Source organism: Lepidochelys olivacea, assembly GCF_965140295.1.
Source record: "Lepidochelys olivacea isolate rLepOli2 genome assembly, chromosome: 6".
NCBI classification, from domain to species: domain Eukaryota; kingdom Metazoa; phylum Chordata; order Testudines; family Cheloniidae; genus Lepidochelys; species Lepidochelys olivacea.
Genome location: NC_140416.1, coordinates 33,259,279 through 33,279,455, shown reverse-complemented (window position 1 = coordinate 33,279,455; position 20,177 = coordinate 33,259,279). Strand labels below are relative to the sequence as shown.

The window sequence follows — 20,177 nt, the reverse complement described above, 5'->3', positions numbered from 1 at the left end:
CAGAGTCATTGTCAAATCTAGGATTAAGTTATGGGTATTATGACTTTCACTCCCTGCATTAATCAAGTGACTGTTAACTAGCTCCTACTTCTCAGAGATTTACAGGAGTCCCAATACCACATTTATCAAGACTGAAACTGAACACTAGCACCCCAATGTCTAATTTATTAGAGGGCCAGAATGTAGATATTACACTATTAAAAACAGTCTTTAAAGGGTTTATAAAGGTTCAGTTCTAACCAATCCACGGCTTCCTAATGGGTCTAGACTGATACAAGCTACAGGCCATCTAAGTTCCCTCTAAGATGCACTTCCGCGGAGCAGGCTATAAAGGGCCACACAGGTGCACTGCCACAAGCACCTGGAGAGGAGAGAGGTGGGGGATGGAGCAAGTTGGGGCGTGCAGAGCTGCCTTGGCCCCAGCCCCGGGGCAAGCTCCGAGGGGGAGAGGCGCCTTGGCCCTGCTGCCAGTGGGGAGAGGGCTGAGGGGGGGCAGTCCTCTGGCCCCAGCCCTGGGGCAGCCTGCAGTCCAAACCCCTCATCCCTGGCTCCCCACCCCCGCACGCACTCCAACCCTCTGCCCCAGTCTTGAGTCCCCTCCCACACTCTGAACCCCTCGGCCCCACCCCCACCACACATCACTTTCATACTGGTGCACATAAAATTCATTCCGCACATTGATATAAAAAATTAGAGGGAACGTTGCAAGCCATGTTTCAGATTAGTTCACTGAATAAGGTCAGTGAAGCCTATCCTACAATTAAGTATTAGTAACAACTTTTCCAAAGATTTCAGAGAAGATTTGTACCAGTAAAAGTTTTCCATCTTAGAGTCCTTGGTAATCACTAAACAACAGAATGGGGGCACTGCTATCATGGAATGAGTTGCCATTGTGAAATGTATTTTGTGACTATTAATTCAAGATATTTAATAGCATATTAAAATGCTCTTAATACCCTCTTCTCTTCTACATGATCATTTCTGTAGGCCAACAAACAGATAGCTGTTTTCAGAGATCTGTACTATTACTGTATTTTCCTAACTTTTTCCACTCTTAGCAACTCAAAAAAACAGGACTTTCATCCCAAATTTGTGAGCCTGATAAAAGAAAAAAGTTAAGCAATCATACTGCAATGAAAATTTATTTAAGACAAAAAACAATCTTTTCCAATTTCTCTACGGTGAAATCTCATACTACTCAGACAAGATAGAGATATCTAATACTTGTAGATCACGGTTTCACCTACAAGAATGAAGGGGAGTTGAACTTTCATCTTTATCTGTCACCTTTCCCCAAGTAAGTTTTACAACTTCATGGTGGTACTCTAGTACTTCTAGAAAAAGAGATTGTAGTGGTGGCCTATAATGCTCTCTTTCAAGTACATTGAAATTATGGCTGACCAAAAGACTGACTTTTCCTTTCAGATGTAGCTGTCACGAATGTCAATATCTGCATCACCAACACACTTTCTACCATAATGTACCAGTCATGGAATGGCCTTCAATAAGATTCTAGCCCTAACCATCTCATATCTTGACTACTACAACGTGGCCTTGACAAATGCAATCTTGGCTCCCTCAAGTCTATTCAAAACTCTGCTGCTAAGATCATCATCTTGACTTGTTGCTATGACATGAACCCCTTCTTCACATGCCTCCTCTCACTTCCCCTTCACTGCATAAAATACATGCTACTTGTCTTTATCTCTGCTCTGCCAGATATATCAGTCTTCCTTGTCCATTAGCTGAATGTTTTTCTCAAGCACATTCTTGCTTCAACCCCCTCCCACAAAATGGGTAGGAAGAGCTCAAAAATATGTAAAGCACTACATCACCCTCATTCAAACACCTCCTTAAATTCACCTTTGCTTGGATAACTACAAAAAGGGGTGAGAGAACCTGGATTTGTGCAGGAAATGGCCCAACTTTATTATCATGCACATTGTGTAAAGAGTTGTCACTTTGGATGGGCTATCACCAGCAGGAGAGTGAATTTGTGTGGGGGGGTGGAGGGTGAGAAAACCTGGATTTGTGCTGGAAATGGCCCACCTGATGATCACTTTAGATAAGCTATTACCAGCAGGACAGTGGGGTGGGAGGAGGTATTTTTTCATATTCTCTGTGTATAAATAAAGTCTGCTGCAGTTTCCACGGCATGCATCCGATGAAGTGAGCTGTAGCTCACGAAAGCTCATGCTCAAATAAATTGGTTAGTCTCTAAGGTGCCACAAGTACTCCTTTTCTTTTTGCGAATACAGACTAACACGGCTGTTACTCTGAAACCTACAAAAACATTAGAGAACAGCTAGATTAGCAGCTAATAAAGCAGCAAGACTGTTAGCTAGTGTGGTGTAATTACTGCTCATTATACAAAAGTGATAATTTTATTTGTCTTGTTCTTCCCATTTCCTGTTGATCCAGCTGCTATCGATCACATTCTAATACTGTGAGCTCTTTAGACTTTATTACATATATGTAAAATCCCTAGGCACAAAGGCTCCAGTCTTTAATTGGATCATATAGTGCTACCTTTATATTTTTAATAAAATAACTGAAGCATCCTGCATTCTCCAGCGACGTAGTACCTAGACAGACTGTGGTGGTTTGCTAGAAGCACATTAACACTTGTACAGGCTTATTAGTTGGTTCTGGGAACAATTCAAGATGCAAGTGACAAAACAGAAGGCTTATAATTAGGTCAAGTCCACGTAAATCCAAGTTTCATACATACATCACATTGCATGTGTGCAAAGTAGGAATAGCTGCATGCAGACAAATGAGCAAACTTACACTGTGATTGTGCATCCTGGAAGGCACTCAATATCTCCTAGGAGATATGGAAGCTCCTGATAAGATCAAGCCCTTAATGGGCCTGACTCACCTATCTTAGCTGGTTTGACACAAGATCTCAATTTCCTCAAATTCATGTCACAGATTAAAGAAAGTCATAATAAAGCTATTAATTCAGAGACATATTGACCCTCCACACTCTGTCTTGGTCTAACATCCTAATGGATCACAAAACATCACAAAGGCCAGCGTTTTCCACTATTATGCTTTTGATACCAGACAAAGCATCTCTGATTCCCTTCCAGCCAAACTCAATATTAATGGTACTTCCCTAGATATAAGAGTCCATGTAGCTCCACAAGATAATGCTGTGAACAAAGGGCAAGCCTGGGGAAAACTAGTATTTTAGTAGCTCTTTGTTTTAATGATACTTTATTAAAACAAGCCTCCATGAGAAACATGTTTACAGTCAGGTGAAAACTAGACAGCCATTTTAGGCTATTCATATAGGTGGCTGCTCCAAGCTCCTATATGCTACAGGTGGAAGACAGCCTCTTCAAGAATTTATTCTCCCAGGATACGACAACATATTTTATGCTGAAATATATGGGACAGAACAAAATAGCTAAAATCATTTTCTGCTCCAACAGTATGAAGGTGCTGACTTGCACAGAGTGGAACCTGCCAAAGACTGATCAAAACTCTCTAGCCCTTTGTTTTTAAATTGCAAGACATTTGCATAGTGTGAAGGGATTTGACAATCCACCTCATCATGGAAGTGCTTCCCAGAAATAAAAACTTTCTGCCAGAACGAAGCAGGAAATCCATAGGCTCTGGCCAGGTGAGCATTCCCTCAGAATGGGGAAATTCCCCATGCCTTTTGTGTTTTTTGCAACGCTGCAGGCTTAAATGTTAGAACAAGAGCAAAGAAATATGACTGTTTTTAAAACACCATTTATCTGGACAACATACTAAAGCTGTACCCACATGTTTGTGTTTTAAGAGTACCTTTTCAATGCCAACTTTTGAAATCCTTTCAGCACCACTACTGCTTTCAAGGCAGATTCCTTCATCAACACCATCATCATTAGAAAAATCATTGCTCATCTGATCACTGTGACAGCTGCCTTCATTCTCTGCTCCACTATCAGTGCAACTCTCAGTTTGGGGAGACTTCTTAAAAATAAACCATAAATGTTAGTTTTATAAAGTAGATAAAAATGATAATACATATACATGTAACAAGAAACAATGAATTATCAAAATAAATAAGACTGTGCAATTCTATAGAAGACTGTACCTTCCACCTGCAAATTTCAAAGCGTTTTACAAATAATCCTCTGTGAAGAAGGATATAGCATTATCTATATTTTGCATATGGCAAATCTGAGGAAGATGTTAAGTTTTGAAGACAAACACTTTTTATGATTATCCTGACTGCTAACTAAGTTATGTTGATGTAGGGTACCAACAATGTTCCAATAGATTTCAGGAGAAAGTCTCCCAAAATGTATTTGTCTTTTGATATTAAAATTAAATTAGCTAGATATCACTGGCACGTCTATTTTAGGATTACATCCATGGAGCTACTTTTTCTTGAACAGAAGTCAAAGATACAGTATGTAGGTTCTTGAGAGTTCTGTAATACTTAAAATTTAAAAAAAATACATAGATGGAAAGTTTGTCTTGCTTGTTTTTCCAGTGAAGCATGCCTACGAATCCTCAAAAAGGGAACGTAATTAAAAGTGATAACAGTAATAAAAACCGGCAGTGACTTCAATACCACCTAAACCCATATCTCCAAAAGAAAATATACCCAGATATGCAAGCAGGAACAATCTGCTTTTAAATTTTCTGAGTGCTCAGCCTTTCACTGAAGGACCCTCTTCTGAAAGTTTGCATCTAGAGAAGGCAAGTCCAATTCGTAGAATTTAGCAAGTCTTTAGCTATTCCCCATATGTTACCAGCTGACAGCAACAGTCTTTTGATCTCAAAGTCATTGTTCTCACAAAGCAATCCTAGTTTTGCATTTCAGGATTCCAATGTGCAACATTTTATCCTTTTTATTTGTGAAAATTAAGGCTGGATGTCCTTCACAGTGGGTGCAATGAAACAGATTACAACTCTATCCTCTTTTAAAGTTTACTTTAAGCACCTTATATCCAGCTTAAAAATATGGGTGAAGTGAGAAGAGAACGGATATTATGAGAAACATCAACGATACATAGTAGTCACATGCCCATAAAAGTGCCACTGAAGAGGCCCTTTGCTGTACATTTCTCCCAGCCCAAAGGCCATGTATCAAAGCCACCATCTTTCTAGGTAAGGAGGAGGTGGCTTTCATAACCACCAAACCAAATTCTTATTGTTTAGAAATACACCATGCACTTTCCAGAGAATGAATTACACTCAATGTGAGTGCACTGTTCCCAGCATCTAACAAGATGGAGGAAGAAATATATCAGCACTGGAAATTAAACCCAGGCACCTTACATAACACTGTAGAGCACTGCCAGAAGCCCCCTTTTGTAAATTAATTTAAAACTCCAAACCTGAACAGAAACAAAGAAACGTGGAATGAGATTTTTAACACTAAGTTCCTAAATCCTGATTAAAGTACCCAAAACAGTGGTCTGATTTTCAGAAGTGTTGACCAGTCAGTAATTTCCACTGAAGTCAAGGCGAGCTGTTGGTATTCAGCACTTCTGAAAAATCAGGCAACTTTTTTCTGATGCCTTACTGAGCATTTAGGAAGCCTGACAGGCATACGTTTTCAAAATGCTGGCCGTGACGTTTTCCCTAATGCAGTGGTTTTCAACCCTTTTTCATTTGTAGACCCCTAAACATTTTTGAATGGAAGTGCAGACCTCTGGAAATCTTAGACATTGTCTGAGAACACCTCGGGGTCCACGAACCACAGGCTGAAAACCACTGCGCTAACGACACTAGATTTTAAGAGATGCTAGAGAAAGATGGTTCTCAGAAAGAGACTGTACACTGGTCTTTACCTCATCTTCAACATCAATGAACGTGCTCATGTCTAGCTCCTCAGGAAAAGTCATGCGATCATTAAGTTTAATCCTGTGCATAGTGGTGTAATCAAAGTCAAACCTCTTCAACTGTAAAGTCAGCAGATATGGAAAATGCAAAAAACGCAGGCCCTAAACAAAAACACAATATCCAATGGGCAAGATTATGTTACATATATAGATAAACACTAACCAATGAAATGTTACACAAATGGTATGTATTTACCTTCCTTGCATCACATTTCTTCTTGCAGCGTTCGCAGAAATACTGATTAGGGCCATCAAGGATCTCCGGCTGAATGAACGCATGCAACGCTTCTTCCTAATAAAACAAGATGTTATCTGCTTTTTAAGAACGTTTACTTTTATGTATGTGATTTAGAACATTATATTTATGCCTAGATTGCAAATACAGAATACAATGGTTGCAATATGAAGTATTCACACATTCAAGAGCAATATGAATTATAGAAGTCTAGAAGGACGATACAAAAAACACAAACAAAGGTCAGAAGAAACACCAAGTGAAGGCCAACCTTTCTGCCCTGCCCCAGGGTAAGCAGTCAAATCATGAATGACAATACATTACTATTAATTATATTTCATTCAGCCATTTGAGGAGTCCATCAAGTCCTGGTTTTGCATACAATCTAAAATGAAATATATCCCTGTTATCTTGCACATCACATGTAGTCACTTCTGTTCAATCAGTTGTTGCATAATTGATCTTATTCCTTGCTTTGCTTTGGTTAGCCATCAGCCCCACATCCTTATCTTCACAATTTACAAATGGCTCTTTCCCTTCAGGGACAATACTTTCTCCCATCACATGTCACATTATTCCAAGCACAAACAGAAGAAAGGGACCAATTATCTAACTCCTCAATGTCCGTTTTGTAGATGACTGTCTCTCAATCTGCCAGGGGACCCTAATGCTGCTTTAGAGTACGTCAATCATTTTTTCTCCCATCTAAAATAAACACAATCTCTACTCCCAGTGCAATGAGAAACAACTGCCATCTTCCAGGGATACATTCTACTTATTAGCACATAAACATATGTGGTTGTAAACCAAAAATAGTCAGGAGTCACCTCCAATAGCTACAAGGGAAATGTTTCTAATCCTCCTTTAAATACAAGTTATAGTGATTTCCATTTAGCTTCTCAGTATAGCTGGGAAGTTAAAAAACAATTAGCTGATAATTTTTCTCCTCTTTTCAACAAATGTTAAAGAGTGTATAACTGATGCATACCAGAAAATAAATCTGTCAGAACAAAATCTGCTTTAAAAAAAATTTATTAATTTTAAAGCAGTTCAATGAAGAATCTTATCCAGAGTTATTAAAGGTTAAAATCTTTACCCAGTTAGCATGAAAGCTGAGAGACTGGGTTTATGAACTACAGATGATACTCCGGAGCGATCTGCTCACCTGCAGATAGCTGCAATCAAACAGAAATACCATTGGCATGCTGATGGTGTTTACTTTAAAGAGAAGAGGATCAAATAAAAATCATAATGATGCCCTGAAAATCATTGTCTCATGATGCAACATAGTTGTTCCCTGAAGTCCGAATAAATAAGAGTGGGCTTAGTTGGGCAGAACAGACTCACCAATTGCAAAATGGCTGGTACAGAGCTTATAAGATTACTATCTAAATCATGTTGTTTGATGGATCCCATTTTGGGAGGAGATCAAGGATATGGGAAGGTCTTCAAAAAGCCTCCAATTCATCCCTTCTCCCTCCATTTCTTTTCTGAGAACTCAGGGAAGCACTAAGAACAAACAACAAAACAAAGGTTTATAGCCCTGCTTTTTCCATATGAACAAAAGTTTTGTTATTATTGTAACAGAAGAGACTCTTTACAAAAGGACTGTTCTCCAGACCACGTCTCACAAATGAGATGTGCCAAATTTCACAAAGAGATTGCACAGAGAAAGTTAGTTATCACCATCCTTCACTGTTTTTGTACCCAAACAGAAAAAGGAAAAAAACTAAACAATCCTAATAGAATCACAACTCTGAAGCAGGAAGGCTCTTCAGACATGTCAACTTTTCAGTGAGCCTGAAGTAAACTGTCTATATATTTACTTTCTAAATACTGCAGAATGCCTTTAATCTAAAGGCAACAAAATGTTAAATTGGGAGATTTACTCAATGCAGGAAGTTATATTAAAAATATAGCAGATAAAAATAAGTAGGCGGTAAATAAACTGTAAGTCCAAAAGGGATTGCTGTGTTTTGACAGTGGGGTTTTTGGACTGGCTAACAATTCAGAACAAATTAAATCAAAGCAAAACAAGTCAACAGCCAGCATGTTGAATACCAAACTTAGAAGACAACAAAAACATGGCCTATGGAGGTACTGCTTATGGAATAAATGCCAGCCAGGAATCTTACCAAATCTTTCCATAAGCTACTACAAATCTTTCTGTGGTACTAATTATTTTATTCCAATAATTGCTGTTTGTTACATAGGAGACAAGCAACAGTCTCTATAAAAATATATTCACAATATAAAAAAAAATGTTGCAATTCATTCAACAACAAACATATGATGTGTGAATGATGGACATAAGTGGTTATGTAAAGTTTATGTAGACTCGGTATGATGTGCAAGTCAACAAGGAACCATACTAGAATATATTTATGTTATGGAGAAAACAGGTGATGCTCCTATGGACCTCCAAAAGTTGAATGAAATATCATGAACGGTAATGTATTCTTGTTAATGATTTCATTGCTTACCACAGGAATAAACAGTGAGATGCACTTTGACCTACGGTTTATTGAAATTATTGAATAACTTCAATATTATTATATCATGTTTCCAACTTGTATCATATGTAAGCACTATTGATGTACTGTATGTATAATATACTAAGGTTTTCCATCTCTCCTCCAATTTTCCACTATGTAGTCTTTATATCAAAATTACCTCTGATGTTTAATATAAATATTCTCTACTCCAATTATTATTGTATTGACCAGTCTCCTCTCTTATGCAGGTTTCAGAGTAGCAGCCGTGTTAGTCTGTATTCGCAAAAAGAAAAGGAGTACTTGTGGCACCTTAGAGACTAACCAATTTATTTGAGCATAAGCTTTCGTGAGCTACATGTATCCGATGAAGTGAGCTGCAGCTCACGAAAGCTTATGCTCAAATAAACTGGTTAGTCTCTAAGGTGCCACAAGTACTCCTCCTCTCTTATGCAGTTATAATTCACTTACTCAACAAAACTTACTATTGGTACAATGTTGGTTCTGTGTGGTTCACCACGTGAGTGGCATCATATGACCCCTATTTTCAGTAACTGTACTTTTTAGAGTAAGACAATTTATCCATGAGGAAATATTATCTAGCCTGATAGCTATTACACATTTTAAACATTAAAAAAATTGATACCATATACACCGTAAGTTAATACATCAAGAAAACCAAAATATTTTAAAGTTTTCAAGTAGTCTATTTTATCCCAAGCTATCACTGTTTGTTCTTTTATGGTGCTGAATATCATAGTACTTCACACATTAACATATTGTAATAAATAGTCCAATCTCATCATTGCCTGAGATAGAAAGGAAAGCAAACTGGAAAGCTCAGAGGATGGGTATTGGGATACTTATCCTTTTATTTACAGATCATTGCTTAAAATCCAAGCCAGGTCAGTAATGGCAACGTCATTAAAACTGGATAGCTGTTTACGTTTATATAAAATGAGATGGTCTGAATGCATCTTCTTTAGACAGATGCCAACTTCACAACATACTTGTTTGCAGTCTCTGAAGAGCAGTCAAGATCCAAGAGTGCTCAACACCTACAACTCCCACTAAAATCAAAGGATGCTCAATACTTATCAGGACTAGGTCTGCTGGGAAAGCAGTATGGAGAATCTTTATCTAATGCCCTACTCCAAGTGTGCCACCGCTAGGGCGGAGACAATAGTTCAGCCTCAATAACAAATCATCTTTTGGCTCCTCTATACCAGTGTTTCTCAACCTTTTTGTACTGGCAACCCCCTTTAGACTTAAAACAAGTGCGACACACACCCCCATTACAAAAAATTCTGACCCCCTACTTTAAGCAGGAGGCTTCAGGGCTGAAACATGTAAATTAGCTTGCGGGGGACTCCTATGGCATGGGGCCCCAGGCAACTGCCCTGCTTCCTATCCCTTAACGCCAGCCCTGCTTGTGACCCCCCCCTAAACCCATCCTGCAACCCCCAGGTTGAGAAACACAGTTCTATACTGTTCTACAGATAGCCAGATAAATTCACTATCTGGTGCTGTTGTCCATATAGTCATTTGCATCAACAGAAAATACACTTCTAAACTTGAATATTCTAATATAGGTGACTTTATGTTTTCCATTGTCAGTCTAATTTTCTGTAGGATCTAAATCACAAGCCAGATAACCATCAGGCCTATAGTGCAACACAACTAGTTACTGTGGTCTCTGATCTATGTAAATTCCTTATAAATTATATGTATATGCTTTTTCTAAAATTAAGCCCTTGAACAAAGCAAAGTTATTAACCTGATTTACATGGCCTTGGAGCGTATGCTAACAAAACCCTAGTCTCCTGGACACGCATTAATAATGTAAAGCTATACTACATGAAATGAATCAAAGAAAAAATAAAATCAGAAAAGTAAATAAGGTTTCTTCAAACTACAAACCTTAAAACAATATCAAATTGAATATAGTTTTAAATTCTATTTTGATTAGAAAAGAAGGCAAAAAGGAAGTGTAATTATTTGCAATTCTTGGAAGTTCTCCAATATTCTATTTCACAAAAATTTAACACACGAAATTTCCCGTTTAAACCTTTTATGCAGTATACTATAGCAAACAGTGGCATAATAAACTTTACTTGACATACTATATAATAACTTTATTTATATCTTGTACATCCATTGTCTCTCTTTCAAAAGTAATGGAAAATCACTTACCTCTAACTAGAGTTCTTTGAAGGTAGTATCCTCCTTAGATCCCCTATCTTGGGTAGTGTCGCCTGCTGCAAGTTCCCTCAGGAGCTGACTAGCAAGGTCTAAAAAGTTTTACATTCCCTTCCACAAGCCCTATTAGCGCATGTGTGAACCTTTCTCTCTCTCTCATTGCCTTTTACCTAAACCTACTGAACCATCATCATCTGTGGATCAATGGAGGATACTACCTTCAGAGAATTCCATTTAGAAACAGGCGATTTTTCCTTTCTCCAAAAGCCAGTATCCTCCATATCTCCCCACTGTTGAAGACTACAAAGCTAAAACATCTGCTACAGACAAGACAAATACAGGGTGGAGAATCTGCATAGTCAAAAGTACGCATAATTATAAAATAGCTCAAATAAATGGAGCGTAAACACAAACTGCAACCATGTAACTACCTCAACACAAAAGCTTAAAACTAGTTTGTCTCATAGCATAATTGATACTGATATTCAGCAAATGCTGTGAAATATCAACTGTAATTTAAACTAATCTGAATATTTATCATTAAGTACTTAAGTGTTGAAGCTTCCTGTATACTTGTTTTTTTATACATATATTTAGTATTCTGTAGCAGACTTCTTCCCTATCAAAGAAAATAATTCCAGAATAATTTGAGACATCAGCACACCACTCAAAAGAGTAGTCAGTGATTAATGGAATTATTAAAAATTGTGTATACACAAAAATATAAATATATAAACACACAAGGACTTAGACTTTCTAAATAGAATATACGCAAAAAGAATATGTATATATGAAGAATATGTATATAGAAAGTCTCTATTCACTATATAAATAAAAAAAGCAAAAAAAGCAAACTTCCTTGTTTGTTGTATTATTGAAATTTTCCTGAAATACAGTTTGAAAACAATGAAAGAGAAACCCATTTAACACACCAATGTCTGCAACAGCTTGAAACTGCAATTTCAAATGAACCTCCAGTTGGTGTAAGAAGTTCCATAAAATTTGGAAAAATGCTGAGAGGCACTCAGAAAATTTTCTTTACTCCCACCCTTTTTTTAAAGTTATATGATGAATGTCTCTTATCCTTGTTATTACCTTGAAGATTGGTAACCAAAGCTTTAAAATATCAAGTGCCCTATGTAACTGAAGCTATGTAACTGTAGCTAACCTGGAGATAAAATAATTCTTTCAATTTCTTAACAAAAGAACTGCTAACGTTTTACAACAGTGCCAACTCACTAAATACAACGGAGAACATTAACATTTAAAAAGAAATTTAATAAATAATAAAATATAAAGCAGTTTATAACCCCAATATTTGCCTTGCTTTAAAATATTTAATTCTGAATTCTTTGACTTATCTCCCATTATTTTTAATAATTCCATCAAGTATTTATTTTTAAAACCACAACAGTGGTATGAAACAGTATGCAAATAACTTTTCTTGTGGAAAGCAGGTCATTAAAAATTATTCCCTACATTTTATACATTTGCCAACATCACTAATGCTGGTGCAAAGGTATTAAGAAAATAGAGTCATAATGGAATTTTTATCATTAGAATTACAGAATCCTTGCCAAATGAATAAAGGATGTGTTATTTTTAAACTCTTAAATTATAAAAACCAACACAGAGACATTAAACTAGAAACCAAAATTCACTAGGTAGCTGCCCTGTTCTTTCACTAAACCTTCCAACAGAGCTAACAAAATCTAACAGAAGTGCTAATAAAAAAACCCAGCCAATCAAAAGAACGTCAGTGATTTCACAAGAGATACCTAGGGCAAACACTTAAAAGTCTATCAGAAAGAAAATGAATTATTGTAACCTCAAGGCAGAATAGTTGCATTTCCCCTCCCCTTATACATGCACCAGTAGGACTCATTGAAGGGTTAAAAAAATCTTCTAGAACTTGCTAGCTGGTTCACTGCACAAAGACGAACACCCCAAGATGGAGTATCTAGGATGATACTTACCATGTAAGAAATTATACCACTGTCGCATTATGTATTCTATGTGTGTATGGATGTACTAGCTGTCAGCATAAGAGTACACACCACGCTAGCAAATGCCTGGTTGGAGCCATAAGGTCTGATGACCAATGGAATATCCAGGTAAGTGTCAATTCTCCAGCCCTCATAGCCACATTCTAGACATCTTACATAGTCCTTCAGTTTGCCTTGATACAGTTGATTTATGAGATCAGCCTAAAACAAATGGAGAGATTTATTTTGGCATACTCTGAAACATCTAAAAAAGGTTAAAACAAAGTATTTCCTTTCTTTAGTTTTACACTGACATCCCTTTTTCCTTACACTTAATTGAAGAGGGAGAGATTGCAGTTATATATTAAACATGTGAAAAATATACATTTTATAATCACAAATGCTACTGGGCAATAAAATGTCCTGATAGTTCCCCTTTTCTACTTTATGTTTACTTTAGAGCACTCTTATCATCATGGTGGTTCCTGCTTTCTACATATAATGCTGTGCTCTAAAGTAAACATTTTATAACATTATTTCTTATTACTTAATCACGATTATATTATTTCAGTCCTTATCTGTGTTCAAAAAATGCTGTTGGCTGGTCAGGGGAAGGTACTACAAAGGAATCATTTGCAATTCCCTACTGATGATTGCCTTGAAGGGACGAGTACACCATTGGATATCCATAGTATGCAGCAGTGCTCTGACCATGGCCATTCCAGTTTTATCTAGAGCAGGGAAAGGGAAGCTGCATAGAGCCATCTATGCTGGCTAAGGGATACCTAGGAATTTCCTCCATGGTGGGGAAACCCTCAATTGGCCAGTTATGCTGGCCTTCTGCAGTGCACATCAACACTGAGGATCCAGCAAACTGTGACCAGGACTTAGACCTTTACACACACAACTTTAATTAAAAGAATAAAATCTGTAAATCAATCTAAAAAAATAAATCACACAAGCATCCTGTAAGTCAACCACTGCCTCAGACAAAAGACAGTGGCAGCTTTTCAATTGTCTTGCAAAACAGTTAACACGTGACTACATTTAGAAGACAGTTAAACATTCCTCCAACATTCTTTCCCTGAAAGATGAAGTTTTATGGTAGATTACCTGCTCTGTTTGCTTCCACTTCTGTTCCAAAGCATCAAACATGACTCTACAAAGCTCCTGTACATCATGCTGCTGCCATGCTAGTATAAAGTAAAATTAATCTCATTCAGTGAAAACAAGAAAAAAGAAGTCACAGCCCTCTAATATTTTCAATAGCACAGTTATAGATTATATATATTAAAATAAATCATTTAGTTTTGAGGGTACTGTCAAAGTTCTATGCCTAAAATATGATTACTGTAAAAACTTCCCCTGTAGGGCTTAAGTTATTCTAAAATCATAAAATGAGGAAAATTAGCATACATCTTGTGTAAGTTTTGAGCATATGCTCATACAAGTATGAATATACATGTAAACAATATGGAGGTGCTTGTCTGCACAGTTACAGTTTAAGATAGTCTTCCATTATAAACCTGATTCTGACACACCTCACCCACACTTCCCCAAAACTAAAACAAATCCACCTAGGTTTTTCCCCCAGAAAGTTTAAGGCATATAAAGTCTCATATCATGGCAGGGCAAGTGCAAAGTGCAAAGGATCAGCAGGGCATAGGGCAAAATTACATTGTCCAAGTGACCAACTGTGCATCCCCAAATTTAATGTCTTTGGAATTTTCTGTATTATTTTCTGTTTAAGTTTAACCTTTGCATTTCTAGGTTGATTTTTGTTTTCTGAGACAGCTACATCATCTTTTATCGGGGTTTTCCTTTAAACAACTGATATTTACAACTTTAATTCCAGCTTAAAGATTTTTGCCAGAAATAGATACTTAACGTTACAGTTTTGCTTAGAAGCTTCTCATTTTTCATTTTTATGTAGTTTTAAGTTTGATTCCCCCCCCAATTTTTTTTTTTAAAGCAGCTAGAAATTATCTTTCCAATGATCTCAAATACTTATTTAAAAAGTTTGAATTCACTCTGTGGATTCTGACCATAAAAATTCAAGAAATCTAAGATGAATTTTCATTCATTGGCCTCACACTACAAAACAAAAAGCAGTTTTAGAATCGAAGTGTCCATTTAAACTACTCTATTGGAACTTGGTTTTAGGTTCTTCTTTAAAATTGTATGAACAGATGTCTTTTTACACCACCATCATCAGTTTAGTGCCCTTATGTGTGTCCTTGGAATAAGCACTAGCCAGAAAACAACAGCTATTAAAATTATTCTAAATTTTTTTCCACATAATAAAATCCAGCATCAAACATTACCCTCACTACTATCCCATCCAAAGCTCCGTGTAACATCTGTTGTTTCAATTGCTCTCTTTTTGCTGGTCTGCAATAAAACAAACAGTCTTTGAAGCTGGTAAGGGATGCTCATCACTGCATCTTCTTCAGATTCTTCAAATTCCCATCTATTAACAAATAAAATATTTGAGTAATACTTCTAAAGCAATTTATTTCACAAAATAGCATTTAAGTTTGGAGAAATTATATTGCCCTTAAATGTTTGCTAAATTGTAGGAGTTAACTCTGTTTGACTTAGCTTAATGAGAATCAAAATTTTCTCCAGGTTTCATAAATCACACTCAGCAGTCAAAAAACCTAACCACAGTTTACAACTGTGCCAAAATAGTGTCAATCACTTCAGAATCTCTGATTTAATTGCTGCTATTATGGACACAAGCAACACTTAGGCGTACAACTTTTATAGATAATATTCAACATAAGGGTTGGATGGTTGTTTTTTTAAAAAGCTAGATGATTACAATCGATCTGTAAGCACCTAGATGATAACAGGGCGATAAAGTAATAGCCAACATGGATTTTCAAGAACAAATTATGAAAAAACAACATAATTTCCTCCTTTGACAGGGTTACTGGCCTAGATGGGGGAAGCAGTAGATATGATTTATCTTCATTTTAGTAAAGTTTTTGACAGTCCCACATGATCTTCTTGAAAGCAAACCATGAAAGTGTAGTCAAAAGGAAATTATGAAGTGGGTGGACAACTGGATGAAAAACCATACTCAAAGAGTAGTTATTAGCGGATTGCTGTCAGACTAGGAGGATATATCTAGTGGGTCCTGCACAGGTCTATAACTATGCACTTGGACATTAGAGTGACGAGTATGCTTATAAAATCTGCAGATAACACCAAGTTGGGAGGTGTTGCAAGCACTCTGGAGGACAGGATTAGAATTCAAAATGACCTTGATTAATTGGAGAACTGACCTGAAATCTACATGATGAAATTAATTAAAAACAAGTGCAATACATTCAGGAAGGAAAAAATCAAATGCACAAATAAAAAATGGGGAATAACTGGTTGGGCAGTAGTAGTGCAGAAATGGATATGTTAAGGGCTGTAATAAAAAGGATGGTGATTGTTTGCTCTCAATGTCAACTGAAGGTAGGAAAGGAAGTAATAGGCCTAATTTGCAGCAAGACAGATGTTAGATATTGGACAAATTTTTGAACTATAAGGATAGTTAAGTACTTAAACAGATTACTAAGGGAGGTTGTAAAATCAATGACTGTGGAGGCTTTTAAGACAGGTTAGACAAACACCATCAGGGTGGTCTAGGTATACTTGATCCTGCCTCAGCACAGGGGGATGGATTGATGACCTCAATGGATTTGAGGTGGGTGGGGGAGGGGAGTGGAATGGAATGGACCTTGATGACTTTCCAGTCCTGCATTTCTAGGATTCTTTGGATGTGTCAGCTTTGTTGGAAATCTTTGCCACACAGTTCGTAAGCAATGCACCTCGATATTCATAGGTCAAAAGCTATAGTTCTATCTTAGTTTAAACTTGCAAAGCTCATCAGATATAGCATCTACTCAAATTATAACGTGCATATCTCTGCTTTACAACAACTTCTGCACATTTGCTGAATAATCTCTCCTCTGTGACAACACTATCATGATTGTTTTTTAATACTAAACTAAATATGGCTGCAGTTACTTTTGATCTGAAATGTGCAAGGGACATGCACTAGTCCATCTTTTACATATTTATTCTTTTTAAATGTACAAGTGTTTCAGTTTTTGAAACTGTTTCAAGCCAAATGAAGTGCAGATTTAACTTTATGGTACTCAGGCCATTTTTTAAAAAGCCTCCATTATGAATAACGATTGTAAAATGTTTATACATTCTTTTTAAAAGATTTTAACATTCACTATTAGGCATTTGGATGTTATAAAATATTGATAATTTCAATGTTTTAAAAATATTTCAAAATAAATGAAGATATATACAGGATTAGAAGAAAGCTAAAAACCCATTTTGCAAAGAGCAGATGAATGACAACTTTATCATCTTAATCCTATGTACTTTTATGCTTATACTCATCTACCCTACAGGAAAAACTAGACAGACTTAAGCATGCCTGATTTGGCTATAGGTGTACTAGACCTTTAGACAAGGTCTACCATTGTTATCTAACAGGTTTTTCCCCATCTACATTTGGGGAAATTGTATTGTACCACTGATGTCCATTAACCACAGCAGAGAACCATCCTAGCCCATGGCTCACCTTGTGGTACATAATGTGCCAGAGAAGATCAAATAATCCCATGCAAAGAAACCATTCATTCCATTTAGGAGGGAAAGCATGATCATAAAACAAATTTTACTGTGTCACAGATGGATGCTTACATCAAAATTACCCATGACAAAGAAACATCTTAAGTGTCCTTTAATGGCAAAAATGTTTAAGCATTATCTATATAGGATCTTATACTGCAGCCATCATCGTGGTATTCAAACACTTTACAAATTAAAGTGACAAGAAGATCCCTGTGTTGCCCTCATTTCCTCAGAATTTTAGGGCTTATTGGGTTTGATTGGGGTGTTTGTTCTTATTGGGTTTGATTGGGGTGTTTGTTCTTGATTTGGGGTGAATGTGATTTTGCTCAAGTTATTGGAGGGAAGCTGAAGACTTTTTATTTTAATTTTGACTTGAAGATGTAGAGGTTCTTGGTCACTCCGATTTCTTCTTGAGCCATGTTCCACAGTTATAGGCCAGTTGCCAAGAAAGATTCCTCCTGGGCACACAAAAGTCACTACTTAAAAGAGCAAGGGGTTTTATTTGGAAATAAGGTGATCGTAGATGCAACTTAAAAAAATGTGTTGTTGGCTTTACGTGCATAGGGAGAGTACAACAAGTGCGAACAGAGAACAGCTGTAGGTTCACCTCATGGTTAAAACTCTAGGTAGCCAAGTAACTGAACCTGATCTAGAATACAAAAAAAAAAGGAGAAAAGTTTGTTCTTGAGGCAAGTTCCTTCCTTGTTCTCCTCACAACCCCTGTTCCTTATGTCTACCCACCTTGGAAACAACTGCACTGCCTGCACACCCAAAATAGCCACTGCAGTTTAGATGCATTTGCATTTCCATACAGGAGAGATAACATGAAAGAAATTAACATGCCATGCCTGCATATCTATGGCGGGATAGAAGTCTATTACATTAGTTTTCTAAGATGTCAATATTAATGATACTATCTTGTTTATATAAAACAAATACTTACTTGTATAATGCATTTCTAAATTCAGGAGTCATGAAAAGTGTTTGCAATAGGCTGTTCAAATAGCAAGTCATTGCTTGATTTACTAATCCCACATAGCCTAAAAAATATATAAATAAGAGTTTGGGTTGGAAACACAGAACAGTTTCCACACCTGTCAGAAGAAAACTAATATGTAACTGACAAGAAAGAATGATTATAAAAGCAACATTACCACCACCACATGCAGGTACAGTCATTAAACACCACATTTTTCACCATTAAAAAGTGAAGACATGACAAGAACTGTTGTGCTAATTATTGCTCAATCTGGGACAGTATTAAAGATGTACAGTAAAAAAATCATTTGGCATTCAACTTCTCAAATTTTCCTTGAACCACATGAGTATATTTTAGTAATATTGTAAAAGATCATTCATTAATATTAAAACTAAATGTTCAAGGTTTACTAGGTACTACTTACGTGGGCACACGTGAAGCTATAACCTAATATTTTTTTTAAATGATTTCCATCAAGAAGGTAATTTACACTGGAGACTGAAAACAGTCCACAATTTGGTGTAATTAAAAGCAAAATAGCAACTTTAACTGTAGTAATCACTCCCTAAGCTAGGGGTGGCCAACCTGCGCCTGAGAAGGAGCCAGAATTTACCAATGTACATTGCCAAAGAGTCACAGTAATATGTCAGCAGCCCACATCAGCTCCCCCCTGACACCTGCTGGCAGCCCAACTGATCAGCACCTCCTACTCCCTCCCCGTGCCTCCCACAGTGTGCAGGAGGTTCTGAGGGGGAGTGGGAGGAGCAAGGGTATGGCAGACTCGAGGGAGGGGGCGGGAAGGGACAGGGCCTTGGAGGAAGGGGCGAAGTGGGGGCAGGGCCCATGGCAGAGCCAGGGGTTGAGCAGCGAGCATCCCCCCCAGCACACTAGAAAGTTGCCTGTGGCTCCGGCCCCCAAGTTGGTGCCTATACAAGGAGCCGCATATTAACCTCTGGAGGGCTGCATGTGGCTCCAGAGCCAAAGGTTGGCCACCCCTGCCCTAAGCCATCATCTGAAAAGCACTTTGTGCTGATTAATAACAAATCAATAGCCTTTACTGTCTCTCCCTAAGATGTTAAAAGTTACTCGTCTCCTCTCTCTCCCACCGCATAAAAAATAGCTACAAACTACTACTAAATTCAGTAACAAGTTTAATTAGTTTCAAGGGAGATGGGGAGTGAAACATTTACCTAAATTAAAAACCATCTGAAGTGGCATTAAGGCCAGTTCTGTCCAAACCATGCAACATATATGGGACAAAGTAAAAATTCAATATATTGCTACATACAGTGACATAGAAATGAATTTGGACATTTGCTTTTGTGACATTTAATTCTGTATTCTGCAGCTTTAAGTGAAAAAGAATACTCGGGTACAGTTCCCTTCTCATAATACAAAAGGCAACCACCCTTTGCAACGAACAGGAGTTTGTGTGAAAGGAGTTCAAAATTGGGATATATGTATTATATTGTATTTGTTCTCTTACTGTAGATTTAGCTACCACAACTGTATTTGGATAAAGAGACATCTGACATCAGTTAGCACATGAATGTTTACATCCTATCAGTGTTATTCAACACCAGAGGTCAACAACAGTCCTAAATTCCAACTACTAATGAGAAAAGAAGGTCTGTTTACTGCAACTTTTCTCACACCACTGATCTCAGTGAAGTCACAAGTCAAGAAAAGTTTCAAATATAGCCTACAAAAGGACAACATATGATTACCATTTGCATTTACAGCATGATTTACACTACCAGCTGAACACACAAATGCATGAGAAAGAGGGAA

The 20,177-nt window shown here is 37.2% G+C and overlaps 1 protein-coding gene across 3 annotated transcripts in view; it reads right to left on the bottom strand.

The window, feature by feature from the left end:
• Nucleotides 1-20,177, bottom strand: part of USP47 (ubiquitin specific peptidase 47) — an 89,491-nt gene that overhangs the window by 42,689 nt on the left and 26,625 nt on the right. For all 3 annotated transcript variants that reach the window (XM_084631938.1, XM_084631939.1, XM_084631940.1), the window contains 7 exons: nt 18,351-18,447; nt 15,085-15,230; nt 13,874-13,953; nt 12,833-12,982; nt 6,046-6,141; nt 5,799-5,951; nt 3,799-3,966 (listed from right to left, as the gene is read on the bottom strand). In XM_084631938.1, the coding sequence (XP_084488064.1) occupies nt 3,799-3,966; nt 5,799-5,951; nt 6,046-6,141; nt 12,833-12,982; nt 13,874-13,953; nt 15,085-15,230; nt 18,351-18,447 (890 nt within the window). The remainder of the gene's footprint in view (nt 1-3,798; nt 3,967-5,798; nt 5,952-6,045; nt 6,142-12,832; nt 12,983-13,873; nt 13,954-15,084; nt 15,231-18,350; nt 18,448-20,177) is intronic.